Genomic DNA, 18,844 nt, shown 5'->3' on the forward strand with positions numbered 1-18,844 from the left:
TTTTTACTGAAATGGGGATATATCCAATAACAGTACATGCCTGAATAATCAGCTGCCTAAGCCTCCGAAATGTCCCCAGAACACCTTCATGTGCGTGTCCAGTCTAATCTCTTTGTGTCCTTCATTTCACTATGACTTGTTTAAGTAGCGTCAACGCCTCCATATCAAGCTGTTCAGATCTTGAATAAATCATACACGTTTCTATTTGTTCCTAAGTAAGAGGTTTCATCATGTCGTCAGAAGTCATTGAGATGTAGAACAACGTGGGATGCTTCCTGCTCTATGGCAGATGGTATGTTAGACATGAAAGGGATTATAGCTTTCATGTGTAGTTGATTGTACTATCCATATGGTAGGATTTTATAGAGGCAGAACATAAAGGCTATAAACCTGTAAGCTGAATGGCACATTAACACTTGATGTTTGGCTTGTTCTCAACATCCACAATGCTGAGTTTTGTTTATTCAGGTTTGTGAATCCCTCAATAATATGGTGCGGTGGAGGAATCTCGGATGGAAGGAACACTTTTGGATGGATAGATAAGACAGCAGCCATGTGATAGGTTGTGTGACTGGTTAAAAGAAGGCAGTAGGCAGAGGTCGTCCAAAATGCCAAGTATTTATTTTAAAGGTGAAAGAAAATATGGAAACACTGCAAAGAAAGAAGATGTAACTTAACAGTTAACTTTAGTCAACAAAACATAATTGAAATCAACAAAACCAAAATTAATCTCATATGCAACCTGCTGCATTCACATGACTTCCTCACAGCCTTATATAACCTGTTCACAAAATGGCTTCCCTAGACTCCGACCACTTGACAGGTAAGTCTATTCTTTACACACAAATCTAAAAATACCATTAAGTTTCTCATACATAGTAACCTTAAATTATCCCTTGAACAGTCATCATTCCTTGATGGTACCATACACAACTAAACTGTAAAAAATTAAACAATTCATGTAACCCAACAGTACCAATCTGCCCTATATTTGATCCCTTCCAGTGATATCACTAATAAGGGTAAACCCTATAAATACAGGTAGTGATCTGCTTTCCCTCCTTTTGCTCTTGGAACACATGCTAAGTGTGGTGAGCTACAATCAAATTAAATTAATATTTAACTAACAAAACAGTTTTAGCTAGTGATGGCCAGTTGAAGCCTCATGAAGCAATGAAGCAGAGAAGCTGTCCAGCTGGTTCAGAAAATGATTAATTCCTCAAGGCTTCATGTGCACACAAAGCCACCTGGTGGCCAAAGTGTATAAAACAGGTAGCTTTGACGTAATTTGTAAAGGCTGCTTGATTAGAAAAAAATGACCACAGAATTAGTTTCTGGACCGAGTTAAATAGCCCTGCACTACAGTCTTCCAGTACATCTCCGAGTCCTGTCATCTCCAGAAATATTCTGATGTCTCTACAGTTGTTGGGTATATCAGTGATGGACAAGAGGCTGAATACAGAGAACTGGTTGACCATTTTGTGGCATGATTTGAAAAAAGTCTTCTTATCTTAAATGTATGTGATTAGATGAATGTATATTTTAGGAGAAACAGGGATAACCCAAACACTTATTTCCTGGGTGAAAACACAGCGGTGGTGGAAGACAGTTACCGGTACATCCACAAGGAAAACACACTGAAATGGAAATGCAGCACAAGAGCTTTTCGTGTTATGACACAGCCTGACAGGGCAGCAACTGGATGCCAAAGGAAACATGTATATCTGCATACATTTACCCATCTGGGCACAGTTAAGGGCCTTGGCAATGAAAGATGTCTGTATCAGAGGAAGACTTTTAAAGAACAGACACCTTCTATTGTAAATCTACATTAACATAGAGATCAATGTACAACAACTCACAGGTTGCAAATTGGCCAAAATGCAGAACAGAGATTGGCGGAGTTGATTCTCGGCCATGTGTCTAAGTAACTTTTCTTTGAATGTTATAGATTCCTCACAGAAAACATCTTTTAAAATATATTCCTATCTTGTAAATACAATTCAGAAATTCTAATAAAACAACATATCAGTCAAAGTAAACAATTCGTACTTTACCTATATCTACAATAACAATAAATTAAGGTCTAATCAAAATCTATAAATGGAGTAGAGATGCATCTCTGTCAGAGTGAGTCTAAATGTTAAAACCTTTGTTAGTGTTAACTTAAAGTTGCTCACTGTCTACAGGCTCAGTGGTTTCTTCCAAAATGATGGTCAGTAGTTTGATCCCCAAGCACGACAATGAGTTTAAATGTTCTTGTGAAACAAACTGAGTCCCAAATTGCAGACTGTTATCAACCTAAATCTGTTGATTACCCCTGATTAATTTTAATCACAACATAGTAGAAGTTTGTACAATGGAGACCGATTAACATCTGGCTTTTAATAAATCCTCCAGAGTTTGAATTTCTTTTTGAACTGATAAGATATCTTGAAAATTAGGGCCAGATCTACAAAAAACGGTCTGTTTTATTGGGTCTGTGAACAAAAATAACAAAGCAGAAATAATTTAGTTTTTATATCAGTTGGGTTCACTTCTCAATTGTTTCTTAAAAGAACAAAAACAACAACAACAACAACAACAAAAAACAAAACCCACTTGACTGCATTACATAGCATCAGATTTCTAATTTTAGCCATACTAGTAGCTTTCCAAAGACTTAATACTGATCCGTCAGTTGGTAATACTAATACAACTATGTCATAAACAGACTGGAAATTTTCTACAGATATTTAAGGTCTCAAGAGAATTTAAAATGACTGGTTAACCTCTGGTTTTTCCTCCCTATCACATACTTAATTCCCCTAAGTTCAACATGAATGTCTTCTGAGTCTCTTTATTAAATTTATGACAGATTATGTGGATGCATATAACCACTAACACAAAAGGGAGTGTTCAGTTTTGCTGTTGAGGTCCTGAAACTTCACTGATTTCCATACTCTGGCATTACTTTTGAGGTAACACATTGAAAAGGTGCCAGTTTCAAAATGTCACTTTTACATTCTGCTTTGCTCTACTTGTTACTTATTCTTCTATCAATGTCTTTAATGAAGTTACTGCACAGCAAACTTGTTTGTTTTCCACCACAGAAAAACTGTGCAGAGGCACAGCAGCTATTGACATTAAGCTACTCCTGCGGTTTTAATGACAGACATAAAGGGACAGAGCGAAAGCACACACAAGCAAACACACACACTTTGGTGTTATATGTGTCACCTCTGCGTGAAATGCTCAATAGTTAAATTAGAGCCATGTGCACGGGTGTGTAGGTCTATATATTCCATGGTTTACCACTAGCTATGATCACACAGAGTTGTTCACAAAGACTCTTTAAACATCGTCTCTGGTGAGTGAGTGTGGGAGTCATGGAGGAACTGGCCCGTGAGAGCATCAGCCTGCTGGCCCGGTCTGCATCTCATGCGGATCCTCCTCGGCTTGGTTCGTTTGGAGCTGTGTTCATCATGCTGAAATCTGCACTTGGAGCTGGACTGCTCAACTTCCCCTGGGCCTTTGAGAAGGCTGGAGGAGTGACCACAGCCATCTGTGTGGAGATGGTGAGTTCTTTAAGGAAAGTGTAATTGTTGCTCCTGATATTTTCAAGCGAAGAGTGCAAATATTTTCACCGCAAATTATAAAAAAATGTGGCTTATTAAGTCAGTGTTTAGTCAGAGAGTTTTATGAGTAAGTATTCATGCTGGGCGGCAACCTGTGTATGCATAATATGGATCACCATCCCCCTGTCTCTTCTTGGTGTGAAAGAGATACCTATTTTTCACAGGTGAGCTCTAATGAAGCTCAAAGTTTAGGTGAGGACCCAAATGGTCACTGTGCTGCGTCTGACTACCACTAATGTGATTGTGTGTGGATTTCATAGATAACAAGCTTTCTGTTCATCACTTTTAGTGTTTTATACTATTTTTAGTTCAGAGACAGAAATCAAGGAGTCATGTTTGTGCAGAATGGGTGGGGGGCTGCTTTGTGTGTTTATATGCATGTCTGTGCATGCAACTGTATGAAAGACTTTGACTGTTCTTTTTTAATGTAGTCTCTTTTGATGTGTGAAAAGGCTTCTTTTGTTTTTAATATGCATAAATTGATTTTTTTTTTCATGTAAAGCACTTTGTGTTGCCCCAGCATAATTAGTGCTTTATAAATAAAGTTTAATTTGATTTGATTTGATTTAAAAATGAACACAACCAGCTTAGTGTCCAAGCTTAAGTACTATAAATTCTGGAGTCATCCCACATTTCAAGGAGTCAGACTTTCTTTTAAAGTGGTCTTTAGTACTAGCTTTTCAGGTTTCCTGAAGTTTTTGCTGTTTAGCCATTTAACACTGACTTTGAGTCAATAAAAAATAACTCAAAAGATCAACCTGTGTTGTGTCTCTAAGATAATTTGTTGCCATTGTTTCAGTTTTATTTAAGAACATAAGCAAAAGATAACACAGTTTGACAGGCACAAAATATGTTTGTATGCAGAAAGTTGTTGCCACTGGGCATATCTTAGAATTATATGTCAAATGCCCTTGAAAATCTTGAGAACACTAAACAAGTGGATGACAAAAGAATGTGGCAGGACAAAAAAAACACCTACAAATCTTCAGCAAATAAACAGGATCTGAAAGTGATATCTAAGAAACAGAGGAAAACAAATCCAGCTAGACCTGACCCAGATTCTTAGAGGTGCACCTCAGTAACATCTCCTATACACTGAAGCCTCATCATAAATGGCCTCCATATAATGGAATTGAGAAGAGATGGGTGAGTTATGCCAAATTGTACAATAACTGGACTAAACATAAATGACAACAGATCTCAACATTACTGAAGCAATGTGGGATAGAAGAGAACAAAACAAAGGGCAGACAACACCCAGAAAAGAGCTGTAGAAAGCCCTTAAAAAGAACTACTTCTGAAGACTACTTAAAGGAATGACAAGGAAATTTGTCTAAAGGTAGTCAAATCCTATATAAACTTTCAAGTTCATAAGAATTCCACGCACCAGTCCAAGCGCCAAGATACAGTAACAGGTCGGGCAGTTGATCGCTGTGTGCAAGTCCTATTTATCAAGTGAAATTCTTAAGAGGCCAAATTCTAGATTAATAATTCAATATTTGACCCATACAAAAGCAGATTAGATATAGAATACCATTAAAGTGTTTCCTACAACAGGATTTTTTTACATTTAAAAATATTTAAATTATAACCTAAAAAAAAAAAAAAAAAAAAAAAAGAAAAGAGAGAGAGAAAAAAAAAGAAAGACACATTTTTGCCATAGACTATAATTAGCATAAAATTGCCTAAAATTGTCTAAAATTAGCCATTGGATCCAGCCAATGTAAGTCAGTCTAACAGTCTCAACCAAGACTGACTGTCTGAGGCCGAGATCAGTTGAAGAACTTAAACAGCAATATTATGAGATACGTTGAGGCTCGTGGTGCACATTTTACACTGAGCAGCACAGATGCACAGTGCAGATGTTTTCATTGTGCTCTCAAACTTTTTAGAGAACGGCTAAAATTCAACCAAACTAATTCTGTTAAATATTGTGCAACTTACTTTAACTCTGTAAAATCTCAAGGAAACACCTGGAGTAGACAAAAGCCTAACATACCAAAATACTGTCAGTAAAACTGTAATTTGGGACACAAGAGGGACACACACCTGTAGTCACTGCAGTAGTTGCTATCTTGCTAGGTCTCGTCACTGGAATCGTCCAAGCTCATGGACGTTCCTTTCTTCGTGTTATTGTTGAGCCACTTTCCTATGTCCATTGTCAAAATGTATCTGCCCTCTATCACTTCATAGTCTGCCCTATAAGTTTGTGTCAGTATCACTCTGGTCTTTGACTGAATGATTATTACCTCTAAACTCCTGTCTTTGATGCCCCTCAGGTATCTCTGGTATTCCTCATCAGTGGTCTGGTCATCCTCGGCTATGCGTCATCTGTCAGCAGACAAAATACATATCAGGACGTGGTGAGAGAAGTGTGTGGACAAGCGGTGGGAAAACTCTGTGAAGTCTGTTTCTGCTTCAACCTCTTCATGATAAGTGTAGCCTTCCTGGTGGTGGTGCAGGACCAGCTAGAAAAATGTAAGCGGAAAGAAAACATATCAATTTCTTTCCATGTCCTAATATGTCCAGTTTGTGTTTAGAGGACTTTTCCACCTTTATGCTAACTAAACAAGCATGAATCATGAAAACATGTTGTTTAGGCTTTTATTCCTCTATGCAGGGAAGCATAATATCAAATGCAGTGTAATTTTAGCAAAATCTGCTAATAATTTGTCAGCAGAGCATGACATGAAACATTAGCACAAACAAGTACTCAAATGAAAACATCTCCTTTACCGGGTCTCAGAGGTTAGACAGGATAGTACACATAGCTCCTATTAGCATCCCTCTTGTTAAGTGGGTTTACTCTCCTCTCACTGGTTTTTCCAGTGTTTGATGCTATCATGTCATCACTAACCCTTAGAGTCTAGGATAAATGTAGGAGCTATTCATATATATATATATAAATGAATCTCTTTCAGATTATAAATCACAAATCATCCGCTTTTTAATTTTCATTTGAGCTAGTATTAAGGTTAAACATGTGACTGAGAGTTGTACAGCATTGAATTCTTTTTTGATTTGTCCATCTGAAACCTCTCAAATCCCTGTGATGTTTTAGCTCTGCTCCAATTTTAAACAGAGTATTTGATTGGATTTACAAACAACCCTCTCTTTGTTCAGAAATTCTGCATGCAGCACAGTGGAGATGGAGCTCCTAGAGATATCCTGCATTCACAGGAATTTACATAATTCTTAATGTTTATTCACCAACTTAAAATCTGAAATTTTGCTCCTAAGCAGTAAGTTAGCCTGTACATCTAGTTAGCCTCATTGGATTGGATGACTCCTCTTTTTGTGCAGTTTTCTGATGCCTTGTGTTGGTTGTTTCTCCCAAGTGTGCATTTCTTTATACGAGACTGTGACTGGGTTGCATGAGACAGAAATGCCTTATCACTGGTACACGGACCAGCGCTTTGCCCTTTTCATCATGTGCCTTGTCATCATCCTACCGCTGTCTATCCCTAAAGAAATTGGCATCCAAAAATACACGAGGTAACAGCGTTTACCTACCGTCTAGGAAATGTCTGGCTTAATGTCAGTGATTTGATCAGCTTACTGTTTCTCTTCATGTCAGTGTGTTAGGGACGCTGGCTGCTACATATCTGTCTGTAGCAGTGATCGTCAAATATCACCTGATGGACAGCCACACGGCTATAATAACTCCAGAGCACAGCCAGGGGTAACACTGCATTTTAGTGGATGAATTTGCTTATTATTCTGATCATTGTATCATGTACATCAGTAAATTCACATGTGTGTCTTTCAGCGTGAGCTCATGGGCATCTATGTTCAGCGTCGTACCAACCATTTGCTTTGGCTTCCAGGTAGGATCATCTTCAGGCACATAAGATATGCAGCCTGCCATCACTCAGGCTTTTCAGTTTGAGGTAGTGCTGTTATCTGATCATCTGCCAGATGGGCATCTTTCCCACCGAAACACAGCAGAACAGCACCACATAAAATCCCCTTCTCCAAATATCTTGTCCAGCTTAAACTCATATGCTGACAAAATGTGACACAAAAGGCAAAAACTAAAGTCAAGCTAAAATTGTGGATGTTCAGCTCATTACCATAATTTTAAATGATCATTAAGGTCTGGTTACTGTCACAAATTACTCACCTCTCTCAGTCTGAATATTCTGCAATTAATTATGTTGTTCTTTTTAGAGTTTTTTGGGGTAAATAACTCATCAATACACTATCCATGAAATTTTCATGGGTGCTGACATTTTTATAGGCAGACTTCAGTCCACACTTTACACAAACGATCGTACAAACTGAGAAACTGACTAACTTTTAATGCTGTGCTAAAAAAGCAATACCTTTAAACATGTCTGGAAATCAAGGATATATGTTAATGTTACAGAACTATCTAAAGATAAAGGCCCAGAATCACCTTGAATGTCTCATCTGCATTCGAATGTGCCTGTAATAACAGTCTGCTGGTTGATAAGACTCATCTTATTGAAAACTTTTAGTGCTTTCAAGAAATCCAAAATGGCAACATGAGACATATTAGCCTAGTTATTGCTATTTTTGATGCATATTTAGACAATGCAAAGAAGAAATTGTGAAATAAAACTAAACAATAAACTTCTTTAATGTGTAAAAAATGTAATTCTTGAACTAGCCTTTCTTTAACTAAATTTGGGGGGAATGTGCATCATGTCTTACTTCAAAGATAAATCACCACCCTTGTGTTACATTCACTTGACAATCAAACTTATGAACCTTTTTTAACTTCTTTCCTTGTGTGACCTGAGTTTGATTTCCAGTTCAGCCTTACCTTGTGATGCACCACCTCACCACAAAAATCCAACCCAACTCTTGATTGAGCGCACACAGCACCTAAAGGTTGTCATACAAAAACAGAACTTGTCCAAAAGCTACATGACAACCTCCAAAAATCCCCAAATCCCTCTTCTAACATTTTAAGTGTTAACAAGAAGGTTCACAGTTGTAAAAATGTCTATTTCCATGAAATAACTTTAAAAAGAAACTATAGTCTTTGAAGGCTCGGGTGGACTGAGGAAAAACACCTTACAAGACATTTAAAGATTTTAAGGCTCATCTGGAGCAATCTGGAGTATTAAAGGACATTTCTGCTAGAGGCAAGATCAAAATAAAAATACTTATGTTAATGAAGGCTAATGCAAAGCCTTTTCTAATAAACCCCACCCTTTTTTTCAAAAGAATAGAATAAAAAAAACATCACTATTTTTTATTTTATATATTAAGTTTTTGGGAATTCACCAAAATAAAAATGAAAAGAGAATGAGCACCCTACCTACAGGAAAGCACTGCAGGTACTAACATACTGGGGAAGCAGCTTTAGTGCATCTGGTAGTTTGGCACTGAGTGTATTAAAGAACTGAAGAAAAATAATTAAATAAAAAATAAAATAAAATCAGATGAACTTCAAAGTGTGTAATGTGTTAACCAGTGCCAGAACACTTGGTGTGAGTTCATAAATAACTAAACTGATTACATATCTTTGGAGAGACCTGAAATCAGTCAATACATAAACAATTTACTTAAAAAAAAAAAGTCAGACACTGCCAGCAAACAGATGCAAAAGCTGTTTGATGCTGCAAGAAATGTTCAGTAGATGTTACTGTTACCAAAGGCTTCAACACATTATTAGTGGCTATACTACACTGTGTTAAATCCTTATTTATTTACAATAACCTCCAATCTTTTTATTAAAGTATTCTCATCTTTCATAATTGGTGGATTTGCATTTATTTATGAAGACATGAAAGATTGATTGATTGATTGATTGATTGATTGATTGATTGAGTGATTGATTCCCATTATTGTGTGTGTGTTTGTAGTGTCATGAGGCCTGTATAGCGATCTATAGCAGCATGGAGAACCAGAAGCTCTCTCACTGGGTGGTCATCTCTGTGCTCTCCATGTTTTTCTGCCTGCTTATCTACACTCTCACCGGTGAGTTCACCTCTGAAACATTACTCTGGTTGCATTACTGCTATCTTATCCATTATTTTCCTCATCAGGTGTTTATGGCTTCATGACGTTTGGCCGAGCTGTCGCCTCAGATATTTTGATGTCATACCCAGGAAATGATGTGGTCATGATAATTTCCAGACTACTTTTTGGAATATCCATAATTACCATCTATCCCATTATTCTGCTTCTGGGACGGTATTTCACAATCAGTGAAGTTTTTTTTCTTTCTTACTGTGTGACTTGGTGTATTTGTTTAGTGCCATGTTGTGTCTCTGTGTACGAAACAGATCTGTCATCCTGAACCTGATGTTACGGGTTCAAAGACGTCGCAGAGGAATTGTTACTCATTCATTTGAGAGTCGCTGCAGAGTTGTTTTAACTGTGGCCTGGATCACCTTCACTCTTCTCATTGCCATGTTTGTCCCAGACATGGCTGATGTCATCAGTGTCATTGGAGGAATCAGCGCCTTCTTCATCTTTATCTTTCCTGGTAAAGAAAAGTCCAGACTCACAGCAGTCTGACTACCACTTAATTATGATGTCCCATCTTGTTTGAATTCTTGCTTGTGCTGTTCTTACTCTCAAATGTAAGTTGCTTTGGATAAAAGTGTCTGCTAAATGACTGTAGAATAGAATAGAATGATATGAGCCAATTTTACTCTTTCCCAGTGACACAAACTGGGATTCCAAAGCTGACTTCTTTTCGCCTTCTCTCAGCCAGATAAAGTGCAATTACAACCTCAACTAACAGAAAAATACTCAACCACTCATATAATTTTGCTCATTTTCATTTTTAATGACAACTGATACAGTAAGTGTGATTTTAATTCTCTGAAGTCATTTTGCAAATGTTGTCTAATACCAACTATTTTAATCTATACGGTAAAATGCCTAAAATATAAAACTATAACAGATGTGCATTTCCAACGAGAAGCTTCCAGGACATCATGATGGGAATGGTTAGATGTGTAAATGTAATATAAGCAAGTGCACATGCACTTATTGCCTAACTGTGCTTGTACAGATACTCACTGCTTACTACTCTAAAAATAGAACGTGCCCCAGTATCAGCAGTATGGGTGAGAGTAAGTTTGCACATTAGCTGTTTAATTTGGTATAAGAGGTGTCCCTTCAAAGAGAAAATGATACACACTTGTTCCCTCCTCAGACATTTGATTTTCTTGTTGTAGAAATTAGTGAAGTGTGGTCTAAATGCTGTCGTCTGCAAATAGCAAAACTTCACATTTTTATAACAATGCTCACCAGAGAAAGAGAGAAACAGACAGTGTGTGCAGAAATACAGTTTTCATTAATGCAAGATGTTATCTTTAGCTTCTATTGAATTACAATTTGCATTTTGACCACAGCATATTATCAAACTGAATCTAGTTATTTTCTTGTGAACTGAATAATCATGTGCTGTGCAGAATGTCAACATCCAGAAAAAAAGTGGTCATCATGGTCTTTGTCACATTTTTCTGCACTTTCACTGTTCCTAAAACTAACTGACTGTCCAGATAATTTGTTAATTTAGTTGATGTCAAATGATTTGATGTTTTGTTTTGTGTGTGTGGGTTGCAGGTCTATGTCTTGTGTTCACAATGCAAACAGAAGATGTATCTCATAGAGTCGGGTGAGTATATGTATTTACACTGTGTTGTTAGGACAAGATCATGTGGTACTTATTTCATTTTGGCCATTAAGCAAAAGCAGTTTTTGATTTTCTGGAATGAACTGTAGGAAACAGAGATGTACACACTCAGTACATTTCTAATTAATTAAATTAAATTATCATTGCAACCAGTAGTTATCAGCAAACAGCAGACCAGCTGAATATGCAACAGTCACTGGTGCTTACAGTCATATTGAACATTGTCTCACCGGCCACTTTTTTAACTGGTTTTTAAAGCAAATATCATGGCAAGATCATAATGGATTTAATGCCTTCAACAGAAAAAAAGTGTTGATGTTGGTTAAATGTTTTATTGATTTGAAAGATGTTGTTTTTGGCACCCTGCAAGAATTTTAGTGCCAGCTGACCTTTATGCACCACACTTGACTGTAGCTGCAGACCATATGTCCCTTTACGATCACAATGTACCCATCTGTTCATGTCTCTACACCACAAAGTGACAAAGCTCATATAAACTGAATGCGTCCTTGAATGTGACATGAGATTATTGTACTTAAATGGCCTCCCCAGTCATCAAAATAAAATCCTACGGAGCATCTTTGAGAAGTGGTAGAATGGTAAACTCATGGGGGTGGGGCTGTTTTCCAATCTGCAGTGACTGTGTGACATTATTGTGTTAAAATGAGGACAAATAACTAATAAATATTTCCTTTACTTTTTTAAATCCAAAACATGGTGGATTAAGGAAGTTCTAAATGAAGGGGATGTAAACAGGCACTTGTAATGTCTAAAGAAAAACTCATAAAAGTTTATGATAAAAAAACTTGTCCTATCTGTTTTAACTATTACCATTAAAAGCAATTTGTGCTTTTTTTTGATGTTCTTGATGCCATGATTTTATTTTTCATTGCAGGCTCATTTTAACAATTTGGGGAGTGATAACAATCATAGTTGGAGCCTTCATTTTTGGGCAGAGCACCACCATTGCTGTGATGGAGATTTTCCACAAATTCTAAGTTTTTCTGCCTGTATCACCACTCTGTGCAGCTGCTGCCACTATAAAGGTCATCTCTTTTGCACAACTGAATGTTGAATTCGTGAAGGTGGATTTTTTGCTGTACATATCTTTGTAAGCCACGGTCATCTGCAGCTTATTAAGAAAATCTGTGTACTATGTCTGATTGTAATATTTTCTCGTCTTTAATGCATAAAACTTGAATATTCTAATCATTCAACTATGTTAAAGAGCTGAAGTAAAAAAAAAGGAAAGTGAATAGTTTAATGTGTATTTAAAACAAATATGTGTATATATGTTTGAATATATATAATGTTGTTTGCTGCTGTAGTAATATTCCAGTAGTATTAGCTTATTCTTAGCGCCGCCAGAGGGCGCCATTGCATCATTTAAGAATTATTCATTTCTTCTGTGTAACAGAACAAGTGTGGTCCTGATATTGCTGAACTGTCCACAGATAAGTGAAAACTGGTTCATATCTTGGTTATTCTGGTAGGGTGTGATCATTTTGAGGTGATTACATGTGTAAAGGAACTAAGTGAGAAAATATATATTCTATACATACTGAAAGAGTCTTTGTCATTGAAATTATTGTTATTATTTTTTTCTGTGTTACTTGATTCTGTTAGCCTGAATCATAGCGGTGCTTTACATCTGCAGCTTTCAGTGCCAAAATGTGCAGAACGAGACTGTTTATTATTTATTGACTTCAAGTTTAAAGGAGTTTAGGGACATTGCCTGCAAGCATTCATAGATCATGGAGTGTTAGAGAGTAATAATTTACATCAAATCTAAATACTGGGTATTATATCTATCTGTTGGAGTGGGATTAAAAGCAACAAATGACCCATATACTTAATGGAAATACAGTGGCATACACACTGCATTTTTTTTTTTTACCCAAGCAAAGGCACAAGCTGAATTAAAATGACTTATTTAAAAATAGAAAAACACAGAAGCTTAATCAATTCTACTGTTATGTAATAGATATTTTCATCTTGTGAAGCACTGGTGTTCTTAAGGAAAACCTTTGACTGTGATACTCTTCTCTGTAAGATTATATTTTGACCTGATGGGTGACTAAATCCATGAAATGCAGGAAAAGAAAAAAAAGAATCCTTGAAACTAAAACTAACTACATCTTAAATCCTGGAGCTGCACTCTGTGTGACCTCGACATTAGGTTTATAGGAAAGTTAAGAAAGAACATGTGGGATTGTTTATATTTGCTTTGTTCATACAACCAAATTTCTTCTTACTTTAGTTTGATGAAAGAAAATTATCCAAAATATCCAAAGGTGTGGTGTGCAGCTATGATAAAGTCAGACCGCACTACCTTAGTTATTATGACTAAATTGTGAAAATAATATGAGACGCCTAACAGGAGTAAAGTTTACACTATATCCTGATATAATGTAAAAAATAAATAAAAACAACTAATTTATTCTTCCTGTTCTTTAAATCAAGGGAAAATGTTAAAGCTCAATATGCAGAATGTGACTCAGTCCATGTTTGTTAAAAGAAAAGATGAAGGACAGTTTTTCATTTAATATCTGATTACACTCAAGAATAAAAATTATCTTTTGATGTTTTGTAATGAATTGTTTAAAATCAGCATGTAATGTCGTCTCGTTTCGATCACTGACGCCTGAATTGAATCTAATTCAACTGAATTTAATCGAACCAAAATCATACCTTGGCAGAATTTGTGATATTGACAAACATCAAATCATTGCCCACTGACATGATATAATACTGTCTCCTGATCAAACTTATGATTTACACTTCTAATCAAGAGATTAGCCCTTATGCAAAATTGTTTCAGATTTTCCAGCATAAAAAACTGGAATGATCGTGATTTAGCTGAGATACACAACACTACTTCCACTGTCAGCTGTTTCCCACCAACTAGACTTCACCCAGTGTTTTACCAACTTTGAAATGTTAGCATGTTGACATTTGCTAATTATCACGGTAAATAAAAAAACAGCGGAAGATGATGGGAAGGTTATTAGTTTCCTATGTATTTGGTTATGAAGCACAGTTGTGGCTATATTAGATTAGCTTACATCATGCTATGGTCAAGCTGGAGTCTGTGGATTAATGAGACATTTAGCTTGATTAATGCGACCTATGACATCTTTGATCAGTAACAGACTTAAACATCTGCTAAAGTACTCCACACTGCCTATAGATAAGCTCTAGTCATAGAAGGTCTCCAGGACCATTTTATGCCATAAAAACATACGGTCAGTCTAAACAGTACTGGGTTATCTCAGTTTGTACATAAAAAATTAAATGAAATGAAAAAATGCTTTAGTGGGAAATTTCAATGTTGTATATGTAAAATTTTACAATAAATCATCAAGACTCACACTGAAGGGAAAATCAGTATATTGTCAGGAAATAAACTGAGTTTGTTGCTAATAGCTGAGACCACAGACTTTTTACAGACTTTGAATGAGTCTTGCTTGGAAAAGGTGAAACGGCGCCCTTAGTGGCTCTAAAGAAGTTGTCAGAATTCCACAAAAAATCATTAGGATTCTGATACCCTACATGTCTGGACAAAATTTCATTTAACCTCTGTAACAGATGATCTTTCAAGTCTGGTCCAAAGCGGTGGACCAAGCCACAGACAGACGAACATTATCTCTGTGACGCCGCTAGCATGGGCTGAAATCATCTATTATTCTCCGAATTAGATTATCTCAGCCTCTGAAAAATAATTTCCAGCCCTCATTATTATGCTGTCCCCTTTAGCTGCTGTCTCACTGATAGATTACTTGTAATGCAGGCTTCTTGCAGAGCTAATTAATTAAATGGCAATTTGTGGCAACGTCCCTTTTATATGTTTAATTGTTTCTGATAAGAGCATCAGCAGAATGTCTGAATGAGAATGGGTGTTATTCATATTACAATGTGTGTGTGTGTGTGTCACACTGATTGAAATCTTCGTGTCTTTTGTGTTCTGAAGGAATAAAAAAAAGTGATTTTGTTGCTATTTCATTTGCAGATAAGTGGCAGATTTCTGACAGCTGGTTTCTGTCTCTACACACAGTAAGAACAGAGATGTTGCTCCCACTGCAGTTTGCACAGTTCACACATATTCATGTATGAAATGGTTGCGTGCATAAATGCATACGCCCTTGCAGTAGCAGTAGCTATCACGCATCCATCGATGTGCCACTCAGCCTTTATTGAAGTGGCAACAGCAGATCTTTGACCTCAAAGCTAAACTCTGGGGGATAAAAGATGCAGCAGTGGTAAGCTTGGGTTAAGGGGAAGCCAGTGTCTGTGCAGCAAATAAGGATGACATTGCATCCAATTTGTGATACTAAAAATGAACTTGTTTTTTCTTTCTACTTCAGTCTTGAAATATTTTACCCGTGTAACTAAATGGTAAACTGTCTGTACTTATAAAGTGCTTTTATCCAAAGCGCTTTACATGTACATCACATTCACCCATTCACACACACATTAACACACTGATCAATCTAATTTGATGGCAACTGTTAACATTTTTTAGGGCCATATATATGTTTAGTGAAAAAGCTCTCATAAAGTAACTCATTAAATGTAAAACTCTGGCAGTCTTTGACAGTTCAGCATAATACCACCTCCTGATGTAACAAGCTAATTTCAGCAAAAATGAATATATTTATGAGAAATTGATAAGAAAATAACTCACAAATCAGATAGAGAACATATGTTCAATATATGAAAGCACTTTTTTAAGCATAAGAAACTTCATGTTTTTTTTCACTCCATACATGTAGAGCTTAGATTTATGCTCATCACATCTCTTAAAATGCTTTTGTGGGTTGACCCCCTCCTTAAATCTGAAACAATCGAGAAGTTTAATATACCACACTACATAGCATAGCATAGCACAGCATAGCACAGCATAGCATAGCATAGCATAGCATAGCATAGCACAGCATAGCATAGCATAGCATAGCATAGCATAGCATAGCATAGCACAGCATAGCATAACAGACTTTGGAAGAGCAACAAATGTAATCTATATGAACTAGATTTGAAGGAAAGTAAAGTTAATAGCTAATATATTACTGACAGTATAACACATTCAAATGTGGTTCAGTTTTTGCTGCCAGAAAATTCTGTGAAACAGTGGATGCTTACTGACTTATTCTCCTTCAAACACTTTAAATTACTTGAATGGTATTCCTCTGGTGCTCTTCAGTTATGGGATCAAGTTTAACTCATGAAAAGATTACTGAGGCACTCAAAAAGGTAGAAAAAACGAGTGTTGGCGTTTATATGTTTTTTAATAGATTAGCCATGAGATAATAAAGGCTTTTTATTTTCTACCTTCTTGAGTGCCTCAGTATACTTTAAATTACTTCTTAAAAAAATAGTCTGAACACTGAATTATGCTCATTCACCCTCTTATTCTGATATTTAAAACTTGTCTACTGGTGACATTCAGCTTTATCAGTATCTATGGCAGCTGAAAACATATGTGCATGACATCATTCTTTAAAGCCATTATCTTGAAATCACAATCTAATTGCCACATTATCTTGATATAACAACCTGGATTTGTTGCGATGAAAACAGAAGGGTTTCCTCTCATGGTTATCAGATATCAGGAACCAGCATACATAGATGGCAGCTTCTGATTTCACCTGAAAATATCAAACAGGGATGATGGGAGTGACTTCAGGAGTGTTTTGTGTGGCTGCTGGGTGACGCATCAGTGGGAAGTGATAAATGTGTCATCTTTGCTAGTATTGTTTGCTTTGATGACCTAACTGCAGCTCCCCAATGGGCACGACTGCAATCTTGAAAGCTAAAATCAAGTGTGATCAAACTAATGAGACACTAATTCTCAATGTCTTCAACATGATCTTGTGATCACAACAAATTTTGTTCTCTAGAAATTACAATCAACTTGTGATCCTTATATAATGGCATGACTACAGGCACAGCTCTAGAATTCAATATTAATAAACAAAAGAGTCAATCAGTCACTCAACTAGTAAAACCAACAGAAGAAGAAGAAGAAAATAAACAGCTTTGAGGGAAAACATCCCTTCCCCTTACAGGTTTGTAAAGACTAATGCTTTTTTAGCAACTTACTGCACTTTACACACCAATTTAAATATTATCATATTGTGGCTTAAATATAGGCTCTCCTAATTTGTTTGTATTACTAATACAGCTGTAAACACCAATTCTATTGTTGTTTTACTGTTTACCAGTCTGTTAAAGACTGAAATGTCCAGTCTGTCTCATTAAATGACACAACATCATTAAGCAACGTTTCAATGTTTGCAATTCATTAACTCACATCTGAGTTCATGCAAAGCTTATGTTGATTCCCCATCTGAACACTTGATCCACAGATTGGACTGTTGTCATTATCAGCTGCAAAACAAACACTCAAACACACACACCGTTTGTTAGTTTGTGTGCACATATTTGGGCATTTCAGAACAATATGACACTGAGAGCACATTTTATTCATGCTGCATTAGTTCCCAATCTCTCTCTCTCTCTTTATCCCACCAAGACAAACACATCTCATCACGTTTCCATTTCAAAGCCATACATGCTGTGAAGAATCATTAGCGGGTCCATCTCTGGTGTCTCAGATCATGATTGAGGGCGGAAAAACCCTCACAAATATTCAAATTTGCACAAGTCTGTCTGATCTGAACTGACTGTGTGAGAAATGGTTTCGCAGGACTGAAACAAATGGGGTAAATGATCATTGGAATATGAAAACCTCAATTATTCTCAAATCCAGTTTCAAACTATATTCTACAAACTACACATAACAAAACTGCCCCAAGTAAGATTTGGTGAGTTTTGCTGACTGCTGTTTGGAAATTAATTTATCGACTTTAACTAAATAAAAGATAGTTTCACGTCTTTAGAAGATACAGTACACTTATAAACTAAGACTAAAAAGAATCAATCTTCATACCAGTGCATTTTTATTTGTTTTGTAAAATAATTATTCTGACACTGAAAACCAGGATAAACAGAAAAAGGAGAGAAAAGACAACACTGAACAAGGCTTTCCCTGCACAGACTCTCACCACAATGAAACATTTTAGTGCACTCAGCCTCTTTGATGTGAGGCAAGTAAGTTTTACCTCCCTGGGCACAAAGAAATGAACTGACTTAACAGTCATTTGGCTCCAGGATCCATGATGGCGAACAGATTCCCACTATCACTGGATGAAATAATATGTTGTTACAAGACAACAGGCACTTGAGGGTAAACTTCGGGCCAAGTGTGATGTCAACTTCAGCTCCAAACATCTGTGACTGTCTGGTGCTGAGGGTTAGATTACTGATTATTCGGCCTCCCCAAAAACCTCAGAGACTTTAGTCAAGGATGAGTTCTGCTGATCAAGTACTGAAGGTATATTTGCATTTTCATGCATTGGAACTTTGTACTATCAGTTTGTTCCTGCTGCAGGTTGTCAGTACCTGTGTATAAAACAGGGAGGGAAACAATAAAATGGAAAAATGTCTTTAATATTACGGCTGCTCTTAAATCGGATGATTTTAGTAAATGACAAAATGTTTAGTGTACTTTATAAATCAAGTAATTAGTCAGTTCAGGAGCTCT

The 18,844-nt window shown here is 36.5% G+C and overlaps 1 protein-coding gene across 1 annotated transcript; it reads left to right on the plus strand.

The window, feature by feature from the left end:
• The first annotated feature begins 3,368 nt into the window (after nt 1-3,368).
• Nucleotides 3,369-12,239, plus strand: slc38a8b (solute carrier family 38 member 8b). The gene is made up of 10 exons (XM_041991473.1): nt 3,369-3,557; nt 5,897-6,095; nt 6,956-7,112; nt 7,195-7,299; nt 7,387-7,444; nt 9,455-9,569; nt 9,638-9,785; nt 9,878-10,080; nt 11,172-11,223; nt 12,137-12,239. The coding sequence occupies exons 1-10, from the start codon at nt 3,369-3,371 to the stop codon at nt 12,237-12,239; spliced, it is 1,329 nt and encodes a 442-aa protein (XP_041847407.1).
• Nucleotides 12,240-18,844: the final 6,605 nt, after the last annotated feature.

The sequence above is a fragment of the Melanotaenia boesemani genome, chromosome 1, assembly GCF_017639745.1.
Source record: "Melanotaenia boesemani isolate fMelBoe1 chromosome 1, fMelBoe1.pri, whole genome shotgun sequence".
NCBI classification, from domain to species: Eukaryota; Metazoa; Chordata; class Actinopteri; order Atheriniformes; family Melanotaeniidae; genus Melanotaenia; species Melanotaenia boesemani.

Coding starts and splice junctions, on each gene's coding strand:
- slc38a8b (XM_041991473.1), top strand. CDS start 3,369: ATGGAGGAACTGGCCCGTGAGAGCATCAGCCTGCTGGCCCGGTCTGCA. Junction 7,113..7,194: donor GGCATCCAAAAATACACGAG/GTAACAGCGTTT, acceptor TCTTCATGTCAG/TGTGTTAGGGACGCTGGCTG. Junction 9,570..9,637: donor GCTTATCTACACTCTCACCG/GTGAGTTCACCT, acceptor TTTCCTCATCAG/GTGTTTATGGCTTCATGACG.